The sequence below is a fragment of the Tetrao urogallus genome (genome assembly GCF_951394365.1).
Source record: "Tetrao urogallus genome assembly, chromosome: 9".
NCBI lineage: Eukaryota > Metazoa > Chordata > Aves > Galliformes > Phasianidae > Tetrao > Tetrao urogallus.
Genome location: NC_136822.1, coordinates 22,381,317 through 22,406,462, shown reverse-complemented (window position 1 = coordinate 22,406,462; position 25,146 = coordinate 22,381,317). Strand labels below are relative to the sequence as shown.

The 25,146-nt window shown below is 48.2% G+C and overlaps 1 protein-coding gene across 1 annotated transcript in view; it reads right to left on the bottom strand.

The window, feature by feature from the left end:
* The window catches only part of PLCH1 (phospholipase C eta 1), a gene marked incomplete at both ends in the record, with an annotated part of 51,960 nt that extends 37,679 nt beyond the window's left edge, over positions 1-14,281 (bottom strand). Inside the window, one exon of the mRNA XM_079540017.1 lies at positions 14,203-14,281. Coding sequence (XP_079396143.1) covers positions 14,203-14,281 — 79 coding nt within the window. The remainder of the gene's footprint in view (positions 1-14,202) is intronic.
* Positions 14,282-25,146: the final 10,865 nt, after the last annotated feature.

The window sequence follows — 25,146 nt, the reverse complement described above, 5'->3', positions numbered from 1 at the left end:
CCTGCACCTCCTCCTGCAGGGAGCTCCAGGCAGCCGTCTGACAGCACACACCGCTCTCTGAACAGCAGCCACTGGATCCATAGGGGACAGCCAACAAAACCACCCTGCTTACACAGAGCAGGCTGTGTGGCTGCTGTGTGCAAACAGCCCGCGCGCCCACAGGAAAGCCTCTGGAAATTAACACAGTGGGCCTTAATAAAGCCAACACAGTAAGATGCAAATATACCTAACAGCTTTAGGTACAACATCCTGCAAGAGAGCTGTGAGATTACTTGAGTTGCAAAGAAAAATAAGAGAAAGATGAACGTTATGGCTTCTCTCTCCTCCTGTTCACATACACAAAAGCAATACATAAAATAGTTCTTATTTCTCCCCACTGTACTACTATGTGTTATGAAATTAATATTTAGAAGTGCAACTGAAAGAGAAAAGGTTCCGTCTTGCTTTTATGGACTTAATGGTGCAGCCATCTGACAGAATAAAGAGATTAAATAAGGCATAAAGAGTATTTTCAAACAGACAATGAGAAGTGTAATTACTAAAGAGGATATAAATTGTATTTCTAAATTATATGCAGTCTGCATTAAGCCAACATTAAGCTTAAGGAGATGAAATAAAACCATAAAATAAACCTATAAAATGCAGAAGTTATTTTCAATTGTAACATCAGCTCCTCCCTCTGTATTCTGGCATTCCCCAGCTGTATGAGGCGAGTATTTCTAGTCCAGCTATGCATCTTGCAAATAGACAGCTTGCTTCTCTGCTCAGAGAGGAGTGACAGCAGACACCCTAGCAGCAGGAGCACTGCACAGCTCCTGAGGCCACCTCCTGCAATCCTCAAAGCAGGGGCACATCCTGCATGCCACCTCCACACCTGCACTGCTGCAGTCATCAAGGTGTGCTCCCACCCGCAGGCTGTGCCTGGAGCACAGCGGCCATGATGCACAGCCACATTCCAAAGCAATGGGGGGAGGGAAAAAGAGCACTCACACCTCAGACCAGAGAACAGCATGCAGTTGTACCAGCGGGATCCAAGCAGTAAAGACATTCTGGATGAAACCACAAAAGTTCTATCTGAGCTCTGAGCATCCCACCTTGCAGCCACCTCTTGCTGTAAGTTGGCCATTGCACTAATGCTGTTGGGACTCACAGGCTCCCCACACCCACTGGAGAGCACACTTCATCCAAGTCCCACACAGCCACAGTGACACATGGAACCCTGTGCAGCTTCCCTTTAACACCATCATGCTGCTTTTGGCTGGGTTGTTACATAACGAAGCACAGGATAACGAAGAGGGCAGAGCAAGCAATCTGCCTCCAGCCAGGAGCACTTCTAATAACCACATCTCATATTGGACACGGGATTTTAATTTGCTTTATGGTAACTCTCCCAACCCCTTACATAACTTTAAGCTTCTTACAGTGGCTTTAATCATCGTCTCAGGGCAAAGTGCTGACATGAGATGGACGACCTCTCGCACCTCTGCAAGCATGAAGCCATCCTCAGCCCCACCTGCAGCACTGCCTTTGGGGCTGCCAGGTCCCTGCAGTGCCCAGGAGAGCAGACATACAACCCAAAGAGGCACCCACAGCACACCAACACAGTCTGTGCAGATCATTAAACCTGAAGAACTCGTGCCTGTACATTCACTAAATAACATGCAGGCAAAAAGTGGTTGAAGGTGGAGACCACCACCACACACCCTGCAGAAGGGGAGAAAAGAATTATTGCTATAGTTTTAACCCTTAGGTCTGAGATCTGTCTGGTGTGAGCTTTTGTTTGTTAAAGAGACTTGGGAGTGAGAACTCCCAGCGGTTATGGTTTATGAGTAACATATATTTCATAGTAAGTACTGATCAGCCTCACTTATTCAGATTTCCAGCTTGATGCTTCCATGAAAAGCAATTCAAACGGTCTCTATATCTCTACCTATATTATATATATGCTCCAAGAGGAAAGCTTCTGCTCTATAGCTGGCAGATGCATGACAGCACTGAGCTACTGCTCCTGCCCTGGGAGCACCCAGAGTCCCTTCCTTGCCAGAAAAGTCAGAAGAATGGGAGCAGGGAGAAGCCTGGGATGTCCTGAGGATTTTACTGGATCCACACCCCCAAATCCCATTCCTATTGTGAGATTATCTTTCACAGAGTATTGGTGCAATGCAGAAAATGCCTTGCTGGGACAGCACTGCACTTACAGGGCCTGGGATCCCCTTTTTGAGATCTACAGTTCAGCACTGAAACTGAAATCTGAGAGCACAGCCCCCAGACACAATGCATAATGCATGGTTTCCATCTCTGCTCAGGGATACCTTCCCTCTGCCAGCACAGCAGACTTCTCACTGTTATCTTCAAGAAACTGGCCCAGCTTTCATTCCAGCAGCACTGGGGCAAGTAGCCAAGAAGAGACTCTTGGGCAGGGGCAGCTGTCCTGCTGTGGAACCCCACAGTCCTGACTGGTCCCAGGGCTCCAGGACCTCAGCTCCAGTCTCTTCGTGAAGCAAGAGCCCAGACAGGGCAGCAGTGCCAACAGGGAGCTCAGGGAATGGCAGAACAACAGGTCACAGGGGACATCCCTGCTGCTGGCTGCTGAAATACAGGGTCTCCGAGATCATCTCTCCTTCAGAAACAGATTCCATCAGAGCTGCTCAGTTTGGGAGCTCTGGAGCTTCTGCTGCACAGGATGGCTGAGGGCTACTGAATTTCCTATTAAAAGTAAGGAATTGCTCCTTTATTAACAGCAAAAGGTGCAACCACTTAACCACATAGATGGCCAACTGTCAAAATACATCACATCATTAGAGTAAACAAGAAGCACAGACTTAAGCAAACATAGTTAACAGGCTCTCACATCCTAATCCTCCTCATTGCAGGAGGATCCCTAGGCACAGAAATTGATTGCAACACTGCAGAGCAAGGAGCAGCAGTAGCAACAGGCAAAAAGAAAGGGAGAACAGCTTGCATTGCACCAGCAACACATCACAGCAACCCATGGCAGCTCCACTGCATCGCAGCCCGGTTTGGGGAACGCACCACAGGGCACAGGAGGGACAGAGGGGCTGGAAGAGTGACCCAGTGCATGGCAGCACTGCTTCCTTCTGACTACCAGACCAACCTGCAGCTGGGGCTCCAGCAGAGAGCAGGAGGGGGAAAAGCGGAGCACAACTGGAGGTGGAGTTAATTAACCTCTACATCAATAAATGAAGCCTGCAGTTCAACAGATGATATGAATTAGTTTATTCACAATTCATAGAAACAGTAATTTTCCTAAAGAAACATCCTTCTCTATTCCATTCTCAAACTGTCTTGGTGTAAGTCACCAACAATGAATACTCTGTGGTCAAACAGTGAACTGACAGTCTCAAGTACTGAAGTAATTTTACTACTGAAATAAACGCTTTGTGCATGTGGGTTCCATGCAAATTGTTGTTCTTATGGGCAACACATGGAAATGTCTCCAATCAAGTGTCAGTCACACTGCTGAGCGTACCAAGCACCTGACTGCCAACAGGCACAAGCTGCTGTGAGGTTGTTTCCCATCACCGATATCATCAAAAAAGCAACTTGTGGTTACCCGTAATTTCTGAAGCACACCCACCAGCACACAATGCGGCCAGCATTCTAACAAGCTGACATCTAAGACACAAGCTTCTTAAATGACTACTTCAAGATTTGTGACGTATGCAAAGGGAGAAACACGTTTCCTCTTGCAGGTAAAGCCTGTGTTGTTAGAAGCTGGGCCAATCTGCCTCTGCAAGCTCTTTCACCAGGTTCACCTGGGTGCTGCCTTCCACAGTGAGGACACCATAAGCACTGATCCCAGCACAGCATGCAGCCATTTTCATCTTCATGGAACAGCAAAATGGTCACTTCAACAGCTTTCCATCTAGCCACAGTTTGAGAGACACAGGAGAGCACCTTGATTCTGTTATGCATTACGTGCTCTGTAGATTTATTGAATGAGGAGCTTACGTAACTGATCAGAATAAATGAATGCTAAGCATTCTGCAGACTCATAACTTAGTTACCAATTGGTCTACCAAGTCTCTGACCTGCAAAACCCATGGGAGGGCTCCCAAGGAGATGAGCAGTGTTCAGACCTGGCTCCAACAGCCCTGGCAATTCCTGATGCAGTCATACTGTGGCTGCTCACGAGCTGCTTCACTTTTCTATGTGCCAACACCCAGTGTGTTAAAGCTTTCAGAGCTGCCACATGCCCATACTAATCTATTGCAAGTGCATACAGTGCTGCGATAGATTTAAGCTATTGTTGATATTAAACCTCTGGAAGACCAAGCTCTTCACAGCAGGAGGCTGATGCGTTCAATAGTAGTCAGAACTGCATGTTCCTCATCTAGAGCTAATGCCCCTATACATCACTCACCAGGCTAGGGTCTATACTTAATACCTAATTTATAGGCGCTTGGGTAGATTCAAAGATACAAGCATCCCAAAGAAGCCCTGGCAATGGCTTTACAAAAGGCAGCTGCCACAGCCAGCAGACCAAGCTCAATGCAGCTGGCTGCTGCTTTACAGCCCTCCAGTTTCATTGGAGCAGGAACAGACAGAGAGAAGCTCTGCTGGTCAGCCAGGGACCAAGACTGGTCCCCAGTTCCATACCTCCTCCTTGCACCTCCTTCCATCGCATCCCATGCCGACCCCTGCTCACTAACTCATACCCGAAAGGCACAAACTTACAGCCAAGCCACGGGCAGGCGGGGAGCAGCATCCTCCTGCAGCCACTCATGGCCAGGTCCTGGGCAGGCTCTGCAGCAAAGGGATGCCGTGGCACCATGGTGTGCCAGTGCTGCCATACCAGCACCCTTAGGTGCGTTCATCGCTGCGGGTGAGACTGGTATCGTGAATGCAATCTCACACCTGCCTGACAGGAGGCCAAGTGCTCACCTCCTCCCACCCTTCATGAGTGCAAATAGGTTCATGCCTACAAAACATGACCTCCGAAGAGGGAAAGCAATAGAGTGCCTGTTTTTGCAACATACAACCATCCTCCCCTTCCTCACCAGCCTTTCTGTGAAGGCTCCGTGCTCCTGCTTCCATCAGCCAGAAACTGTTATTTTGCAATGGGAACAACCCAGGATGAACAAATACAAAGCAGGATAACTCCTAGAGGTCTGCAGAACAGGATGCCCACATGCTGCCACTGTTCCTGCATCCATGCCACAAACCTGCAGTGCCCGGAGCTGTGGGACAGTGCCTCGGTGCCCCTAGCCCTGGGCTGCCATCACCCAGCAAAGCAACCAACCAAGGAGCAGCAACAACCACATGGGTGGCAGCTGCTGCTATGCTTGTCTGCAGAAAAAGGACTAGAAAATGCCTTCAGACAGGAGCTCACCAGCAGCTGAACGCTTGGCATGAATGCATTTATACATACAGAACGTTTACAGCAGCTTCAAAAGTTCAACCTGACGCTTTTCTTCTAGGATCACTCCAAAAAACACCCTCCCAATAAGCTCTCTCTGGTAAATTATTCATTGGGACCTATCCATTACCTGCTGTGTCTCAGCAAACAGATGGAGTAACACCTGCTCTCCTTTCCCTTACTATGTGCATCAAAACTTAATGCAGAGCTGTGTGTAACAGAAACCTCCAAAACATGAATGCAGCACAGGGAGCTGCAGCAAAGCACCCCAACAGACAGAGCTGTCCCCATAGGATGCACAAGAAACTGACAGCTGCTTAAAGCAGCCTCAATTTCTTACAGAATAGTAAGAATAGGCATTTGGTTTGGTTTTTCCAAAATTGAGGATAGAATACCCAACCTTGAGAAGCTTTCCCTTTAGTAAATGTCTTTTAAAAAAATTTCTCACACATAACCAAACATCAGAAATGACACAAATACAATAAAACAAAAATAAACTTCGGCTATCTTCATTTCTCCTTCCTCCAATGGCCTTTACTCTATAGCCATTTAGAGGCTTCAAGTAATTACTACTTTCTATCCAGCTCTGACTTAACATCCAATTTTGTTCAACCTACCCGAGGTGCCCTCCTTTCTGCATCAGTCCCCCACAAGTCTCAAAAAGATCCATTGCTCTCTGATCAGAACTTCACATATTATTTGCACATCTGTTTGCATTCTATCTGTAAGTGTTACTAGAAAAACCAGATGCTCATTCCCATGGAAAACTATGCCATGGCAGAACAACAAGATCAAGAGGTATGGTGTTTTTAAAGACAAATACATTTGTAATGATTTAAGATAAAATATAGCCCTGTTTTATCCATACCACAGCAACAGCACACACAATCCATATGTTTACATGGAGAAATGTACTTTGAAGTTGACACAAAAACACCAAGTTTTCCTCTGAAATATTCAGAAAGATTTGTGGGTTTTGTTTTTCATATTAATGATGCCCAAATAAATACAGCACATAAAAGTTACCCACGGTAAACAAAGCATCCTTCATTTTTCTATAAGCACCGCAGACATCACTTGAGCTCTTCCCACATAATTACAAACTGGAACATCCTTACCTTTTTCAGGACTTAAATTTTTATATACTTCAAGGTCTGCCATTAAATTGGCAACTCTTGTGCATCGTCGGCAATGAAAACGGGAATTGTCACAGCAGGAAAGCCTCCACTGAATCTTCACATCTCCAGAGAGAAAACATTTGGAAAGCAGCCCTCAGAAGTACGGGAGCACCTCCCCAGCACCACGCTTCGAGCAGCACGATGAGATTTTCATGAGCCATAAAAGACAGACAAACAAATCCAGAGGCAACGCCAGGCAACTTTCCTCAAAACCAGAGGGCACCACCCGGTAGGAAAGCTGGCAGCGTCTGCTCCGTGCTGCTGCTGCTGCGGGAGTGCAGGAGCTGTGCCTACTTTTGGCACGAGCCGCGCACGCAGCGCTGCGATTCTGCCACTCCGGGCTGAAGGGTCTGCAACGCCTGCACAGGAGAGCGCAGTGTGGGCAAGAGCCTGGAAGCCAGCAGTCACCGAACACTGAGCCCAGCTACAGAGCGAGTGACGCAGGTTGAATGCACGAGAGGAAAAGCTCCCTCGCCTCCAGGTAACTCCCAGCGCCGTCAGCCACGGGATTCTGCAGGAAGGGCTCCTTCCTCTCGGCCGGGTGCCCTCCTCCCCTCTCCCCCCATCTCGGGGAGCACAGCCCGTTGTGCTCTGTGGAACGAGGCCAGCCGGAGCACAGAGCATGCAAATGGTTCAGGCTGTGCATCACTGAGCATTTGATTTCGTAAGAACAAGTAGTCTCCTGAGAGATGCTGAGCACTAACTCTCCCGGCAGCTATGAAAAAATTGCCGTGCTTGCAGCCAATATCGCACTTGTTTAAGCCAAGCCAATGCTTTTGAAACTCAGAGGTTCGTAGTCAGTGTGGAATGATGGGCAGAAACACTCACACTTGCACTTAGTTGTGATGGAGCCCAAGGGGACACTGCGCTGACAAGCACTGCAGGAACGAAGCAGGCTCCACCTATAATGCTTCTCATCTTTGACTTACTGCATTTTTAATTGTTTCTCTGCTGGCTGGCTCTTACAGAATAGCCTTTACACCAGGAATCCTCAGCTGCATTCTCAAAGACTGAGAGCAACAAAACAGGACAGAATTTATCCAGTGCATGCTAGGAGAAAGTTGCACGGAGTGTGATTGAGGTGGGGGGGATGAGACAAGCATGCAGACAACTCGGAGCGAGGCAGGAGACCAGATACAAGCAGAGCTGACGCACATTTCACTTAGCAAGAAATCCTTATTTCTTAGCTGCTGCTAACACGAATAGCAAGGCTTCCGACAGTCAGCATATGATAGGCTGCAGCACAGCACAAGACACATCTCCCACAGCCAGCAAACGAAAACATAAAATGAAGCAACCCCAAGAACACACTGTGGGATCACTGCTGGCTGCGCTCAAGGCTTCTGCTTCTCATCACACCTTCAACTGAGGACAGCAATGCTCTGGGAAGTCACATTCTGCAGAGAGAAGTGTCACTCATCCCAGTTATCATAAGGGAAATGGAAGAGCTACTTAATTACTCCACAGTGGCTCATACCTCACTTCACAAGATTACTTCTAAAGGATGAAGTCACTGCTCTGAAGCCTCGAGGCAGCTGTCAATACATTCACATCTCAGTAAATTGATGTGTTATAGGTGCAACTCAACAACAACAAAAGAAATCAACTGTCACCAGTCTTTAGTTTAATTCCTGAGATATCAAATTGCACTTGATAACGCGTTACAAAGTATAATTCCTAGCCTCTCATTCTATTTCTTGTGACAGGGGCATCATAACGTAGCTGCTTAACAGGAAAGCTGGTCTCATCACTAACACATTCCTCATTACTTCAGCTTCAAAATAATGCTCACTTTACAAATCAAAATGTTTAAGTGCTGTATGGCTTTAGAAACCAGAGTATGCAATATAGTTCACCAAGAACATCACAACAAACAAACGATTTCTACATAATTTGGGGGAAAAAAGCTCAATGGTATGAAAATACCTCTAAGTTTATTCAGCTTCAGGAAACAATCACCATGATGACTCTCTGCTGACAAGCCAGGTTTCACATCCAGTCCCAACCCTATCAGCCCAGGCCAAACCTCAAACTGTTGGGCCCTCAAAGACACCCTGCACTGCAGTGTACTCACATTTTCTGCCCCACAGCCCTTCCTTCCTTTGGCAACCACTGCCAATGACTTGCATACTCAGAAGTCTGTTTTCTCAACTTTTTAAGCTGGTTCAATAAAACCCATTACATGTCCTCCAAGCCTCATCTCACGGATAGCTTTTGACAATCTCAGCTACAAAAGCACTAAAACTCATTAAAAAGATACTCATTCAGTCAAAATCCATCTCCCCCAGTCTAATATTATTTTCTAGTTTTCTTCATTTGCCATTCAAAGCTCTATCACAAAACCATAGAGACTATTTTGAGATGAGACAGCAAGCACCTCGAGGTACAAGGCGGGCAGTGCCAAAGCTCTATCCCCACCATCTCATTAAGAAGGGAGATTTAAAGCTTTCACTTAATACCTGCAGACTGTAATTCTTCCTTTCCACGCAGCTCCAGCCTCAGATCACATAAATGCCTGAAGGCTGCACACCAAACCCAAAGCAGCAAGTCCAGGGTAAGACCCCGTGATGTGTGGCCCCACACGAGCAGCTGTGTGCAGGGTGGGACGGAGATGGAGCAGCCCCACAGGGCTCAACCTCCCTCGGACTACAGCTCCAGTCCAAGTTCTACTGCCAAATATTAATTTTCCAATAAACGAGAATGGTTCAACAATTAGGTTTAGAAGCTACAGCATCAGAAGAATATTAATTTTCTGGCTCATCAGTTTTTCCTTTTTCAATGTCAAAATTGCTGGAAAGTGGTAAAAAGGCTAATTCTGCTACGGAGAAAGCAAGGCTGATTAGAGAACTTCTACCTCTTCCAGCAAGTAGATAAAGAATTAAGAAGACAAACACAGCTTCGTATTCATCACACAAATTTAATCTTAAACCTAAACCGTAATACAATCTTCCAAAAATTCAGCTAGGGTTAAATAAAATTTTATGTTATCTGCACAAACAACTCATCATTTTTATCAGACTGAAGCTTTCATCAACTTCCCTCCTTTGTCATTAATGAAGACACCGTTCTTTGGAAAGCTGAGCTAGATAGGAGGGGAAAAACACAACGTGAAAGGTTAGCTGTCTGAACCACGTTGAGCCAGAGCCCCTGAGACAAATGGAGCTGCTCCTCTCACTGCAGCTGCACATGAAGCAGAGCACGGAGAGGCAGTTTGTGTTCTAGGATTTTTTAATTCTTTTCTAACTTATTTTTAAATCTAATTTTTAACACTCTTTTCTATACATTTTCAGTGACGTGTGTCTGTTTTAAAGAAGGAATTGTGCATATTTTACTATATAATCAGAATATAAAGTATGAATTACCACACTATAACTTCTTCTTTCCCAAGCATCATTACAAAACTTAAATTGAAGATGACTATAAAGATGTAAGAGCAAAATCCTGCAGTCTACATCTGGTATCTTTAGCACTGTAGCCTCAAGCATAGGGCTTGAATGAGGTTTCTGCAGAACTAATCATGAAGCACTGCCCATCAGCAAACACAAAGCTAAGCATATACATACAATTCTGCAATACCATTCACCCAAATCATTCCCCCCAAATTTGAGCTCTAATAAACAAAACAGACCACGTTATTATATAGAACATCATGTATTTTATCTTCTCACTCATTGAACGCAAAAGTTAAAGATAACTAAAGGAAAAAAAATCCTTTGAGAACCCGCATAAAAGCTCAGCTCTTCAGACTGAAACAAAAGGAAAAGCACTGCCATAACACCTGCCACAAGAAATCTCTCGAGATGCTGCCCAAAACTGGTTGTGCAACAGCAGTAGGAGTTTATCTAATAAAAGCAGTGCACAACTGCATGCATGACATTTGGGAAATCACTGAGATGCCCTCTCAAGATAAGCTGTTTCCTTGTCCCAAGGCATTCTCCCCAGCTCAACTTCAGATGCTTACAAGTAGGTGATCTGCAAGAACCCTGTGAAAGATGAGCTGGACATTCCTGAAACAACAGACTAAGAGTGCACAAGAATCCAGGTCAACGTTCCATAATCTCCTTTGCAAGGCCACTGGGATGGGGCCACTCGCTGCACAGCAGCAGATGGCAAAATTACTGCTGGAAAGTACTCTGTTTAGTGCCAGATGAACTGGGTGTTTGAGTGGCTCATTTTGAAGAGTCACTGGAAGGAAATGGGAGTACTGCTATACCAAAGCCAAACTTCAGCAGATCAGGACCTCAATTTCGAGCTCTAGACCAAAGTTGCCATTTTTGCTGTTTTCTCTTTCCTGGAGTAGAAGAAAGCATTATCATCACAGCACTCTCCACTCATTTCCTCAGTGAGATGTTGGAAGGCAGGCATCCAAAGCTACAGATACACCAAACATGATGCAAGAGTGTATTGACTTGACGAGCCTGACCCTAGCTCCAATCCAGGGGAAGAGACTGAGCAACCAAACCTTCTCCACTGCTTACAGCCTGAACGTGGCAATGACCGTTTCCTTCAAGCAGGTTTACAACGATAAAAATAAGCCTTGGAGTTCGTTCCCATGGGTGGCCAAAAGAAATGAATTTAAAAAAAACCTTCAGAAGTTATGAGATGAGAAAGTAATAAATGCAAAGATTCAGATGCAGCTTCTGGCTGGGGAAGCACTTACATCACTGACTGGCAGGTGCTGGGAGTGAATGGAAGACTTTGGTATATCCCTGTCCTCCTTTATACTTCTAGCCCCAAATATTTGCTAGCAAAATAGATAGAAGTTTGGTCTGACAACACAGCCAGTCCTATATTGTTATTGCCAGCAAACAAATCAAATATGGTTTTACAGCATGAAAACCCCAAGAAGAAAAAAAAAAATCTTCTGAGCCTGGAGGCATGATGTACTTTGTATTTTGGCACTCTCTGCAACAGGAAAAGAAAGTAGGTTCACCAAGTCCTTTAGGCTACTTTCAACATTGTAAGAGCCTCTCTTTCTCTATTCTACAGAAACTGCTAAAATAGCTTAAACCCAGATCTGTCTTCAGTTTGTTATTCTGTGTGCACACAGTGCTGTTACTGAAGAAAACTGACATTTTTGCTTCTAGGCAGATGAGACTCCCTAGAGTACAAGGCACAGCAGCAACCTCCATTTCTGCAACAAAAAATTTCAGACAAACAGACAAGAATTTTAGCATCCCACAAACGAAGTGATTAGCAGCTTCCCCCAGCAAAATTTGGAAATGATGAGAAATCCTAAGGCAATTTAGATGCAAATAGTGCTGGAGCATTACGTATACGGATCTTCAGTCATTACTCACACACAAACTGCTGAAGCCCTGTGGTAAGGCACGCAGCCATGTATCAATAGTTTCTCCTTGCCTAAAAACATGCATGAGCCTCAAAGCACAATTACAATACAGCAGTGAGCAGCACAAAGTGAGTACAGCAGCATTTCCCAGAAGGGAATGGAAGCAGTTCTGTTAGCATTTGCTGTTTGCTACACAGGAACTGACCTGGCACCACTTCAACACTCCTCCAGTCCATATTTACATTTGCCAGAATATTGCTTGCTGCTACTAATCATATTTGCAGCTCCAGAGCAGGGGCACAGTCAGGGCACTTCTAACCATGATCAAAACTTTCTGGCCTCCACCTCAAAGGCAGTTAGTTTTTCCCTGCATCTATTTATATGCCTACGGACAATTTTCAATACAGTCCTCAATGTTTCAATTTGAACTTTTCCTATCAGTTCCAATAAGCTGCTTCTTTCCCACATTTACCCCTCGCAAGTGTATTTATAGCCAGCCACATAAACCAGATGGATCTTGACTCCTCTTACAGGTGATTCTCCTGGGCACATCCGCAGACATTTTCTCTGCGTGTTCCTGAGCTACACTTGCTTAAAGGCTGCTGATCAGAACTGCATTAGGCCGGGCCTTGCAGCACTAATGCCTTTATCTAAGAGCACTTACACTTTCTTACTCCACAAGATTCAAAGGTGCATTTGTCTGCGGGTCTCCAGCTAATGCATGATGAGCAAGGTGCTGTCCTGCTATTTGCCACATCTCACACTTCATCCCCCACCCCACCTACGCTTGCAGCCAGAGGCCTCCAACACTGGAGCTGACAGTGCACTGCTCATCCTCCAAGGGAGGTGTTCTGACATTTCTTTAGAGGCACTGTGTGCTCTAACAGGTTCTGCATGCAGGGCTGTGGTCTCATTTGGGTGTTTCTGCTTAAAGATTTTTGCAGTTGCTTTGGGATTTGGTTGGGTGCTTTTATTCGTTTTGTTATTTGTTTGTTCCCAGAAAAAGATGTTTAAACTACTTCTAATAAACATAGAGCTTTGGCATTCTCATTTGGGCAGCCCACAAGTTTCCTGTGCTGAAACACCTCAGTTGAAAGTGGAAAACTTTAACACCACATGGTTACATTCTCAAAGCAATGCAAGTCCCTGATGGATAGGAAGGAAACACGACAATGAACAAGGATGAGCAGCAAGCTTTTGTACTGGGTGTCTCTGTGGATGCTTCCAGATCTGAAGTCTCCATGGAGAAAGATAACCCCAAGATTTTTAGAACATCAGCAAATGCAGTGGGATATTTCTATGTCTGCTTCACAAATGAGGTGCAACAGTTCTTCCAGATTAAAGATTCAGTTACAGATAATAATCACAGCACTGAAATGTGAACCTCCCAGGCAAGCCCAATACAACTGAATTAGTCCATTGCTCTGAAAGAGCAAGACTGAATGGACATGACACCCAACCAGCAGCGGTCAGGTCCCTATTGATATCAAAGTCTGAAAAGAAAGAGGTGGAGAGGCCAGACAACAAAATTAGAAACAGGGAGAGAATTAATTACAGTTATGGAAATGCAATTTAAACAAAAGGTTTGTATTTCTGAGAGAAGAGGAAAAGATAATTGGTCTAAGTATGAAAAGCTACTTTCAGAACTACTAAGACAAAATCAGCTATTTGCTAAACAAGTCTCGTCTTTAATTTAACCATTACAGAATATTAGCACGCATAAATGTAGAAAAATAAGCTAATCAACAGTTCTGCACACTTGCTCCCTGAACAGCCATGATCCCAATGTCAGAATATGAAAATATAACAGCAATTTTTTTAGAAGTCGTAAAAGCTACTTGAATTAGAATTAATAGACATTAGAGGTGGACGTGTGCACAACTGTCAGCAAGTCACAAGGGGTTCAATAACAGTACCGACCCTGCTAACAGATTGTACTTTTCCCACACAGAGTTCACGAGATTTTCTTTCCTAATTTCCCAGTGGTATAGTCAAGATCACTCCATGCAAGAAGCTAGTAAAGGCACTCATCCCTCCTGTCCTGTAAAGGCACTCATCCCCCCTGCTTCACCACTGCCCTGTGCCAGAAGCTGCAGGATCAGAAGGCTCCAAAAGGCACACTGACAACAAGCTAATCCTTAAAAGCCTCCCTCATCCCTTTCAGCTCTATCAACACCTCTTGTAGGAGTCAGGAGCAACATGCTAATTGCTGGGACACGCACACATCTCTTGTGCAGTGCTGTCCAGCAGAACCTCAGCCACCAAGCTGAGCTGCAGCTGCCCTGCACCCCACAGCTGAGCTGTGCATTGGATTCAGCAGGAAAAAGAAGGCAACAATACAGCTTGCTGCTTACCATGAAACACGCCGTTGTCCGCCAAGAAGTGTCTGCAGTACTGCAGGCAGTTTTTCTTATCCAGGCTCCAGTAACTCATCCTGAGATCTTCTGCTCACCAAAGACAGCCACCCTACAAACAGAAACAGAATGAGTAACTGTTCATTTACAAGAAACATGTAACTGCTAGAACTGTAAAGGAGAACTTATCAAATTCCTTCATGCCAAATCATTCTTACCCTCAAAATACTACAGCAAATGCAGCCCTTCACTCTCCAAACACACCAGCCCACCTCCAGGGACACACAGCAAAGGACAGGCGCAGACCGAGCCCATGCAACCAGCTGGACCCCATGGGGCAGCTCCCACCAGCACAGTGCTGCCAAGCCCCAGAGCAGCCTGCTGCTTCATCCAGCCCCACAGCCCTGCAGGCCACCACATGGCCACGAGAAAGGATCAATTGGATCTATTTCATGATGCTGTCCCACATTTAACAGCTGCTAGCGCATCCAACAACACCATAAAACAATACGGATTGTCCCCAGCTAAATTTCCACATAAATAAAGTGAATCAAAGGAATCAAAACACTGGGGGATGTTCACCCCTAGGGACTCTTCCAGGGACAGCACATGGGCAGCACTTTTGAGGAGATCTGCTCACGTCAGCTGTGTGAAATTTACATCCTTCAGCCCCAGGACCCCAGCTTTACGCAGCAAAGAGATGCTCTCAGCTCAGAGTCCCACTCTTCAGTTCCACGTTGTACCGATGCAGCTGATGAGCCATCAGTCTGCTTTACCATCTCCTTACTTCCCGTGTCTCTGTTTTACCCCCATCACACAAACCAAACTGAGAACCCCAGGAGAATGGGGAGCCAAGCACCAACCCCTTCACATGTAGGTCCATGCTGGCCCCAGCCCACCAAGGCCAAGGCTCCCAGCACTGCCACAGGATGGTTGTGCCTCCAGCAGGGACAAGGACATGGGAGCACGCGTGGTAACTGGCTGCAGATGCTCCCACACTGATACCTGGAGCAGACGGCAATGTTTCTGGCCACGAGCCCAAAGCCCTGTTGGGCCGAGCCGCCTGACGGCCAGCGTTCCCCAGACCCAGGCAGCAGCATGTACCAGTCAGTTAAAAAGGATCTGCACACCATGCCAACGTGAAGCAAAGCCCAGCCAAGCGAGGGAGCACGAGCAGCTGAAGCCAAGCGCTGACGATGAGGTGGGAAACAATCCCAATGCAGTCCCTGGGAAAGCTTCCACCATGAGCTGCTCTGCTGTTCCACTGCCACAACCCAGGACAATGGCAACAACCAGAACAGTTACGTTCAGAGCCCAAAACAGTGCAAGTTAACTCATTAATAAGCCGGTGGCTATAACTCAAGACGAGGCTGTGCTCGAGTCAGTTCACCCAACTTCCATTCAGACAGTTCAGCCTTTTGTTCCGTAAGCTGGGCCTCGCAGCGCCCCATCCCGCCCAGCAGGGCTCCCTGCACAGTTGTGGTGACAACAAATCAGCATTTCATATTTCTTTTGTATTTAAATTAACCGCAGATTCCTCGGCCTGCTGCTCAGCCGCATCCTTTCACTGGACCCCCCTCTGCTGCCTGGCCAAGGCTCGGCGCAGCAGCCACAGCAGCCCTGGTCTGCTCAGTCACCACCCCACCTCCCTCCCACCTCCATTACAGGCTGTGTTCTGGTTATGCACCACGTACTGCTCAAACTAAAGGCCAGTTTGACTGCAACTGGGCCCACTATGCAGCTATTGCCATTACATCTCACATTGTGCATTTGCTGGACTTTTGCCCTACCAGGCCATGAGCTTTCATTATAGCTTGCCACAACTATGGTCACTCTTCTGGTGTTAATTAGTAAGGCACAAGCTGACAGTCAGCAGCACAGAAATCACGTTATCACTGCTACCCAGCCTACTGCCAGGTTTTTTCCTTCAGGTACTGGAAAGACAAGCATCGCTATTTTAACTACAGAAATCGTCTCAAGTATTTATCCGTTGGAATTTACACACACAAAGAGAGATGGCATCTCTCGCTCAGCTCCCGCACAGAACTCATATCACAGCTCTGAAGAGAACCTGCAGCCCCCTCCCTCCCTCCCAGCTCACACAATACGCCCTTGTTCAGAGCACTGCGGGTCCCCACACCATGCTGCTGCCTGCAACAAAGGTTCTCCCAGCAGCTGGGGATGAAGGCGGAATTTGCAAGCTGGGATGAAGGCAGTTATTACTGAAAGTAAATTGATTTTGCTCAAGTTTGATAGAAAAAAATAAGTTCAAGTTACGTTCGTGCATGCATACACGCGCACAAAGAAATAGGTCTGTGTGGATACATGGGGATGAGATGAACAAATGAGACTTTTTATCGTCATGATAGAGGGGGAAACTCCTTCCAAGGAAAGTTCCCTGAAAATATTTGGGAAATGAAATGGATTCTAGAATTCGTGGAGCCAAACATACAAGATACTTCTGAAGGCAGAGGCTGCTCTGTGCGGCTGTAACAGACGCTTCTTGCTGCACAGGCTGGACACCAACAAGGCAGCACTCCCCTAAGCCCTGCTCCCATACATGTCCGTTTAGCACCCAGGAACTCCCTTGTCCTGTGCACAGCTCTCAGGAGAGCACTCAGACAGATGAGTTGGTAGTTAAGCCAGCAATATACAGGGCGGAGAGACTGCGAATCCCCTCTTGTCTCACCTGCCCTCTCCCCTTCCTGCTCCTGAAGCACTCCGACAGATAACATTAAGTCAGTCTGATAGCACAAATGGTTCCTGCCAACAGCAAATGGTGCAGCCCACCATTACCTCCCAGTGCCAAAGCCTCTGCACCAGCTTCCAAGCTCACACTGCACTGCCTGCCCAGCCAACTGGCTTTGAAAGAATCATTCTTAAAGAAGGGATTCCTTTCTCTAGCACAGAGTGGAGTATGGGAAAAATAAATGTTCTGTGAGAAGTTCTGCATAGCTGAAAGATAGAAACCCATTGTGACTAGCAATTCCATCTGCAACAGAAAAGGGAAATCCAGAAAACAGTGCACAGAAGCTCCAGATTTTGGATACCTGCAATCATTTTAAATTGGTGATAAATTTTACAATGAAAACAGCTCAGGGATTCTGGAAGCTGCAAGAGACATAAAGTAAAAGCATAACAGAGACAAGGAAAAAAGCAGGTTGGAAATGGGAAGAGAAACGTAGAACCAAACAAAGGACACAGTCAGCACGTTACTGGCAATAATTCTGCATGAGCTCCAGGTGTGGCCATAAAGCAGGCAGCTCTGCCATCTGTGCAGGAGGGCACCAGGCCCCCTGCCTGCAGCCAGCAGCAGCAATGCACCTCCCAGGCACACACTGGCTCTCAATCTGGCAGCTGGGATCACAGCCCAACCTCTGCATCACACACACTCAGGTAGCTTCCAGGTATTGCAAACTGGAGAAAGAAGCACCTCATCAGAGTGGAAGTAACGTCTTGAACTTTCCTCATTGAACACCAAGGCACTCAAAAGCCAAGTTAGCTTCACAGGTCTACATGACTGCTACAACAGAGAGTATAACTGATTTACCTTAAGCTTGAGAGTAAGCAAAAGATTTCCTTGATGTCTTGGGAACAGAACAAAAAAAAACACATTTCAGACCAAGCCCCATAGCATTTCTGAAGTCTTTTCTCAGCAGCGTGGCACACTCACTGCAGCAGCAAGCAGAGAAGACAGGACACTTATCCCGGCTTAGCTGCACTAGTCCAAGAACTCAACCCTCTGCTACATTCATATTTTGAAACAGCAGATACCGAAGAGACAGAGTGAAATCGTGTGCAGTTTAGTTTGCATCGTGACCAGGAAAACTCATGCTTTTGCCATCTTTCTTTCTCTGGAACAGGTTCCAATAGCCTGCAGGTTTCCTCGCACATCTGCTTATCATCAGCCATCAACACACATCATAGAACCACAGAATGGTTTGAGGTGCAAGGGACCTTTGAAGGTCATCTGGTGCAACTCCCTGCATGGAAGGTTTTATACTGGGCCAGGAGAGAAGTAGCTGTTCCTAGTCCATGTTTTTTCACTCTGTAAAGAAGGATCAGCTCTTCTGGTGGAATAACCTTCAAACTTGCATACATAAACGAGAAGCTGTGGAGCATAGACCATACTTAATTGGTACCACCAAAACAGAGTAGCCATCAGACGAAAAGCTTAGCCATCACCGGGCCAGAAAATGGAATCCAAAAGGATTACAGAAATTTCTTAGGGTACAACACGTCTGCAGTCCTGGGCTTTTCATTTCAGAGACGCTAACAGTCACCCAAACATTGCTAAGCATTTAAGCTGGTCTGAGTTCAGGCAGATTGAGACTTAACTGCCATACAAATATAGGCTTTAAGGGTTCCACACATCATCAGTGCAAATCTCCACTGTAATCAGCATCAAATATCTTCACTTATTCAAAACAGCTTGCAGAAATGCTTCTAGTGTCACAAATCCAGGGCAAGTGCAGAACTAGGCAAGGCACGCTAGCAACGTCAGGTTAAAAATTCAATGCTGTTGCAAAAAAGCAATTTTGCCTACAAAATTGGCATTGCTATCATAAAGAAAAGCATCCTCACCTACCTTACTAAGCCTTTTTTTCCTTTGTCAACTACCCACACTATATGTGAGCGCTTCCTAGAATGTAAAGTATCTTGTAGTAGAAACAGAAAGATCAAAAAATATCCCCAAAGTGACAATCCCTTTTCAACAGGGAGCATTTAGCATGAAAAAAAGACAACCGGTAATAGAAGGAAAAATCATTCAACATCTGATCTTTTTCTTATTGCATTTCACTAGAAAAGTTCCTAGAGGAAGAAGAGATCTCCCTGTGCAACACAAGTTGCCCTGCACCATTCCTGCCCTGCAAGCACATGGGATGGCGGCCGGAGGCCAAGCAGGCTGCACTGGGCCATGCAACAAACAGCCTCCTTATCTGCCCAGCCCACGTTAGCAAACAGCAAGCCTTAACCTTCCTTGGCCATTAATTCTGGTGGAGCTTTTGTTTCAAGTCATTCCTCTGCTCTTTCTGGGGAGTCATGAAAAGCATGTGTCAGCACAACTTGCTGCTGAGGACGGCATTAGAAAGGATTTGAACCGACTCCCCATGGCAACAGACCCTGAAAGGGAATTAGCATTTGCTCCCCATTCCTCAAGCAGCCTTAGAGGAATTTGTTTTCCTCCTGTGGAGGAATTGTTTCCAGGAGTGCAGCCTCCATCGCTCAGCAGGCGCTGCTCCAAAGGACACCTACCTCGCACACCCTGCGCTCAGCATCACTCATCCCACCAGGCATGGAGCTGATAAACACAAGTGAGTGCGTAGGGCTGTTTGCCTTACGTGGCTTTCCAGCACACCTTCCAGCTGTTTTCCGTGCACCCAGTGCCACTAATCCAAGTCATCTGTTCGTTCTGCTGCACATACGTTTTCAAATCGTGAATGCTGAACCCAAGAGTCTACGCTGGAGATTTTCATCTGCACAGACAGAACTCGCTTTGCCTCGCTGGCTGTTTCAAGGCACCACCTGCTGCACATCCTGAAGATTCTTCTACACATTCTCCAGTTTCTTCTATGGGATAAAACCAGCACTCCCTTGGGAACAGGCAGAGGAACACACAGCACGCCCAGGACTGGCAGCTTTAAGAGCTACCCACAGCAATACCAACAGCCCCAAAGCATGGAGAAACGACTGACCCCAGACAGCATTTGACAGGCTCCCAGGGACACCTTTGGTCAGCCTGCACCAACACCAGCCAACCTCAGCAGCACTGCAGTGGAAGCACGGACAGATTTACCCCAAGCACAGCTCCGACCTCATGGCACAAGTTCTCAGCTCATGGCCCAGTTCTCCAGGTACAAACTGACCCACGTGAAACATGGAGACACATTCCCAAGGAACTTCAGCAACACTTGAAGGCCAGAATAATTCCCACTGCTGCTGTGAGCAGGGCAAAGCACTGGTCTGTCAAGAGCCCACTGAGCTCTGCTTTCAGCCACAGATCTGGTGAGCATCACCTCACAGTGTGCACCTCTGCCTGAAGCGTGAAATACGAAAGACAAGAGAAAGGAGGAGATGTTTGCAGAGACTCAACACAGCAAGAAATTCACCAACCAGCTGTTAATGACACATATTTAAGAGCTTGCGAAAACATCTGGCACAGATTTCACATCCCATCCCAGCAGCAAAATGATGCTCTGAAGACGCGAAGTCATGACAACAAACACAAAGTGTAAGCTTACTTTGTTCTTACCTAGCATGACTTGGCAAAATAATGTTTCTGGAATTGGAGGTACACACTTCTTCCCCCTAGGGGAAGTCCTTTGAGGACTCCTTCTCAGAAGGCAGGCAGCAGCCAGCACAAGAGGTCGTGCCGGGAGCACCCATCTCTCAGAGCAAGGATGGTAATTCAGACAAGTCATTTTCAGACCCACTGGTAACATGATAGACTGTTATTTGAAATGGGAAATATTCCATTTCAACTGCTGCTCCAGCTATTACTACAATCTGTGAAGCTCAGGCAGCACACAGAATATTTCAAACTATTTGATAAAATACAAAGATAAAAATAAGATGCCTGGGAAAGGCTCATGCTAACACAGGCGGCCATGGGCAGATTATTTGCATCTTGCACGATACTGGGCTTCTCACCAACTGAGATGCAGACCCAAGAGGAGTATGGATGAAGGCTGCTACCTCCACAAGAGCTTCTGCATTTGTCATCAAGTGCTAACGCTGGCGACCGCAAATATTGTTCCATTTTTGCCTACAGATGCACTACCAAATTTGCTGCCACTGCTGGAACTAAGACTGAGCACAGAACACAGGAAGCACGCTCCTGTGAGCCCAGCAATGCCTGCTTCAAACCCGAGCAGACAGTCAGCACATCCTACACCCCACTCACAGACATGCTTGGCCGTGCCTGATGTGCATGGATACATGAACTTTGTGCCAATTCCAATAAATCAAGCCTGCCGTGGTGCACGTGCTCCTTCACACGGCAGATTGCCTCCACCTGAAACTTCTTGCAAGCAGCCTTCAGTTATTTCAGGTTGGAGAGATTCACACAGACACCTCCTGCCAGGAACCATATGCTGTGTTAACGCACGTGGCCAAATACAACTGAAGTGGTTTTGCAATACTCACCCGTGGCCTTATACCCCCAGCAGAGCATATGTTGCATCCTCAGTGTTTTGTCCCCAGCTTTTCCTAGCACTGCAACAGGTGTCTGCCCCCAAGATGCTCTCAGTACCTCTTCTCCACACCCCAGTACTTCCACTGCCTCTGGAGAAGGCTCTGTTAGTGGCTATTTTCAGTGCTGGCTATTTCCTCCCACCTTCCATCCCCTGTAGTGCCCCACCTCTCAGATGCATTCACATCACTCATCTACCAGGCACAACAAAATGGAGCACCTGTAAAGCCAGATGATCTAAAAAAGGCCACACGTATTGGGGCCCTGGGAAAGCAGAGAGCAGGCTCTGGAGTAATGGTAACGTCCTCAGTGTCTGCAGAGACTGGAACAAGGAAACCACCCTCGGTACAGAGAGCAAGAGCAGTTTTCTAAAACAAACAAAATGCACACACACACTTCCTGGCAATTTGGTCAGCCTGCACCAACACCAGCCAACCTCAGCAGCACTGCAGTGGAAGCACCTCCTGCTCGTGGCCTGGGAAGCACAGACAGATTTACCCCAAGCACAGCTCCGACCTCGTGGCACAAGGCAATGAATGAATCCCTGGGCACTGCTCAGGGGCTGCCCCACAGAACTGCGCTTTGCTGGTTGGCAGCTTTCACGCTCTTCTAGTGCAGTGGGCAGGATCATAGAATGGCCTGGGTTGCAAAGGAGCACAGTGCTCATCCAGTTCCAACCCCCTGCTGTGTGCAGGTCACCAACCAGCAGCCCAGGCTGCCCAGAGCCACATCCAGCCTGGCCTTGAATGCCTGCAGGGATGGGGCATCCACAGCCTCCTTGGGCAATCTGTGCCAGTGCCTCACCACCCTCTGGTGAAAAACTTCCTCCAAATATCCAACCTAAACCTTCCCTGTCTCACTTTAAAACCATTCCCCCTTGTCCTATCATTATCTACCCTCATAAGCAGCCATTGTAAACTCCCTCCTGTGGGATGGATGATTGCACAGAACATGCTCTGCATCCTATCGCACCAAGAGGAAAACACCAACATAGAATCACGGAATCACTCAGGTTGGAAAAGACCTTAAAGGTCACTAAGTCCAACACAACCTAACCATACTACCCTAACTAACAACCCTGGGCTAAATCATGTCCCAGAAGCATAACCTTCTAGAGCACCTTCATCTCCATTAAATCGATTCCCCAGGCAGCCTCTGAGCGTCCAAGTGAATTCAAAACACTCAGAAAAAAGTTTCGGTGCACCCTACATGGCAGCGGCGTGCAGCAGCCCGACCTCGTCTGAAGGCACAGGCAGGGAAGCTGTCCCAGGAACACAGCAGCTCCGTGGCAGCCCTGCCAACAGACTGCAAAATTCAAACATGTTTTCCTTTTAACTTCCAGACTAGCTTAAGAACAATAAAAACGAGGAGAAAAAAGAACGCTCCCGTGGGGCTGCGGCCCCGGCTTTGCCATCTGATCGAAGTCACGGCGGCGTGAAAGGCCCGAGGCGTTAAATCGATTCCCCAGGCAGCCTCCGAGCAGAGCCAGGGAGGAGCTGCGCCCAGCGCTGCGGGGCGGCCGGGAGGCACCTGCAGGTCGGCCGCAACCAAGCCGTCCCACCGTTCTCACCGATCGCATCGCTTTACCTGTGGACGGAGACGCGCTTTCCCCGAAACCACCTCCTCTTCTGAAGTTACAGAAAAGAAACGCATCGGTTTAACGACAAAAGGTTCCCGTTGGCGGACTGCAGGCTCGCAGTGCCCACAGAGCCCGGCTCTGCCCGCGCTCTGCCCCGCGCCGCTTCTCCCCCCGCAGCTCGCGGCCACGCGCCCCGTAAAAGCACCTCACAGCCGCTCCTCAAACAAAGGGCCCGAGAGCAGAGCGCTCCGTCGGACGCGGCCGGCTCTTCCCCAGGAGCTCAAGAACGCTTCGCTCCGACGGCACTTTTCGCTCGGCCGGACCCGAAGCTCCTGGGACGGCGCGGCTGCGAACGACCCGAGCGCGGCCCCGTGACGGCCCGTTTGTCCCAGCTCTCAGCCCCAGCGCGCCGTGCCGCTCAGCCCGCGTCCCGCGCCGCGCTCCCGTGCAGCCGCCGCATCGCAGCCGCCCGCCGTGACCCCACCGGCTCGGCTCCCCGAGGGCCGGTCGCGGCGCGGCCCCCCCCCGCCGTGCCGGCTGCCCCCAGCTCCCGGCCACCGAAAGTTCCCTCGCAAACCCCACCTGGACTCGGGCGGCGCGCGGAGCTCCGGCCGCCGTGCCGCTCCTCGCGGGGCCGCCCCGCTCGGCTCGCTCAGGTCCGCGCGCACGCGGCTCGGCTCCGCTCGTTCTCCCCGACCCGCTCGCTCTTCGGTTCAAACGCACGGCGCCGCCGCCCGGCCCGGCCCGCCCTCCGGCGCAGAGCTCAGGGCAAACCCGGAGCCGCCCCGGCCCGGAGCGGAGCGCCCTCCGGCCCCGCAGCGCAGCGCCGCCCGGCGATCCAGCCCCGGTGTTGCGGCGGCCCGGAGCCCGCTCCCATTCAACCTGCTCCATTGTGCGCCCGCGGCCGCCTCCCCTCCCAGAGCTCCGCAGCGGGCAGAGCCGCCTGGCCCCGCCGCCCCCGGGCGGCACCTGCTGCGGGGAGCGCCGCCCTCGGGTAACGCGTGTCCCGAGGCGCTGCCCCGTCCGCAGCTGGGCTCCTTTGCGCTGCTCCTCAATCACGACCCACAGCGCTCCCGCGCAGCCACAGCTGTTTCCTTTCCTCGGCGGTTGTGCTTTTGTTTTTGTTTCTTTTTTTTTTTTTCCTTGAGGAGGAGGAGATGCTTTGGATTTGTTTTCACAGCTCAGCCTGGGCCGATAAGAGCACCAACAAACAACACCTGGTGGGATCGATGTTGTCACCGCTGCTACCGCACACGGCCAGCGCCATTAATGAGAGGTCCGAACCCAGAGACAGAGAGAGCCCTTCCTTTCCTTCCTCTCGGTCTCAGCCTTACGGAGGACCTTGGCGATGAGTATAGCTCCCTTACAAACAAAACGCGGTCTGTGTAGAATTATCTCGTGTTTATTGCAGCAGAAGGCTGCACGCACATTGTGAGTGCTCCGTGGGGAAGAACTTCTTGTAGGTAGGGATGGATAAAAAGCACCAGCTACCTCCAGCCCTGAGAAGCACTGTATCTGTGTGACCCAATGCCCTGGTATCTGAGTGCAGCCGGCTGTCAGCGCCCCATGCAAGTTCCTGATGTTGCTCTGAACACACTGATGCTGGCTGCGCTCCATCACACCTGCCTGCAGAGCCGCCCCAGGTACTCACACAGACACACAGCTGCACTGTGCTTGACAAGAAGCACACCTTGGGAGGACCCAGGAATAAACATCCCCTGTGTGTATTCCTATCTGAGGAAAAGCTGCTTCCAGGAGCCATGGTTCTGCCCTGAAGTCAGCACAGGGTGGCAAAGCAGCCAGTCAGCGGGGCTTGGATGATGAAGCTTTTCAGACCACGTCACTCTCTTTGGTGTCTCGTTGCCTAAGGAATACGCACAGAGAAAAAAATGCATGAAGTCCTTCACTCACGTAATGAGGAGTGTGGGAGACAGCATACAAAGCTCAGGTGTTTGGTATATGAAAAGCCACAATGAACATAAGAAATTCAATCTTTATTCTGGAAAATTTACAAACATACACCTGGCGGACACTTCACACCACTTTGAAAAACAAAACAAGTCCTCGGTGTGCTCTGGTCCCCTTTTTCCAACTCCAGAAGGTTTATTCCATCCCATGTAGGCATTTCTAGAACCATCAGGAAAATGTCACTGCTGCTCACAGCTGTGGGTAT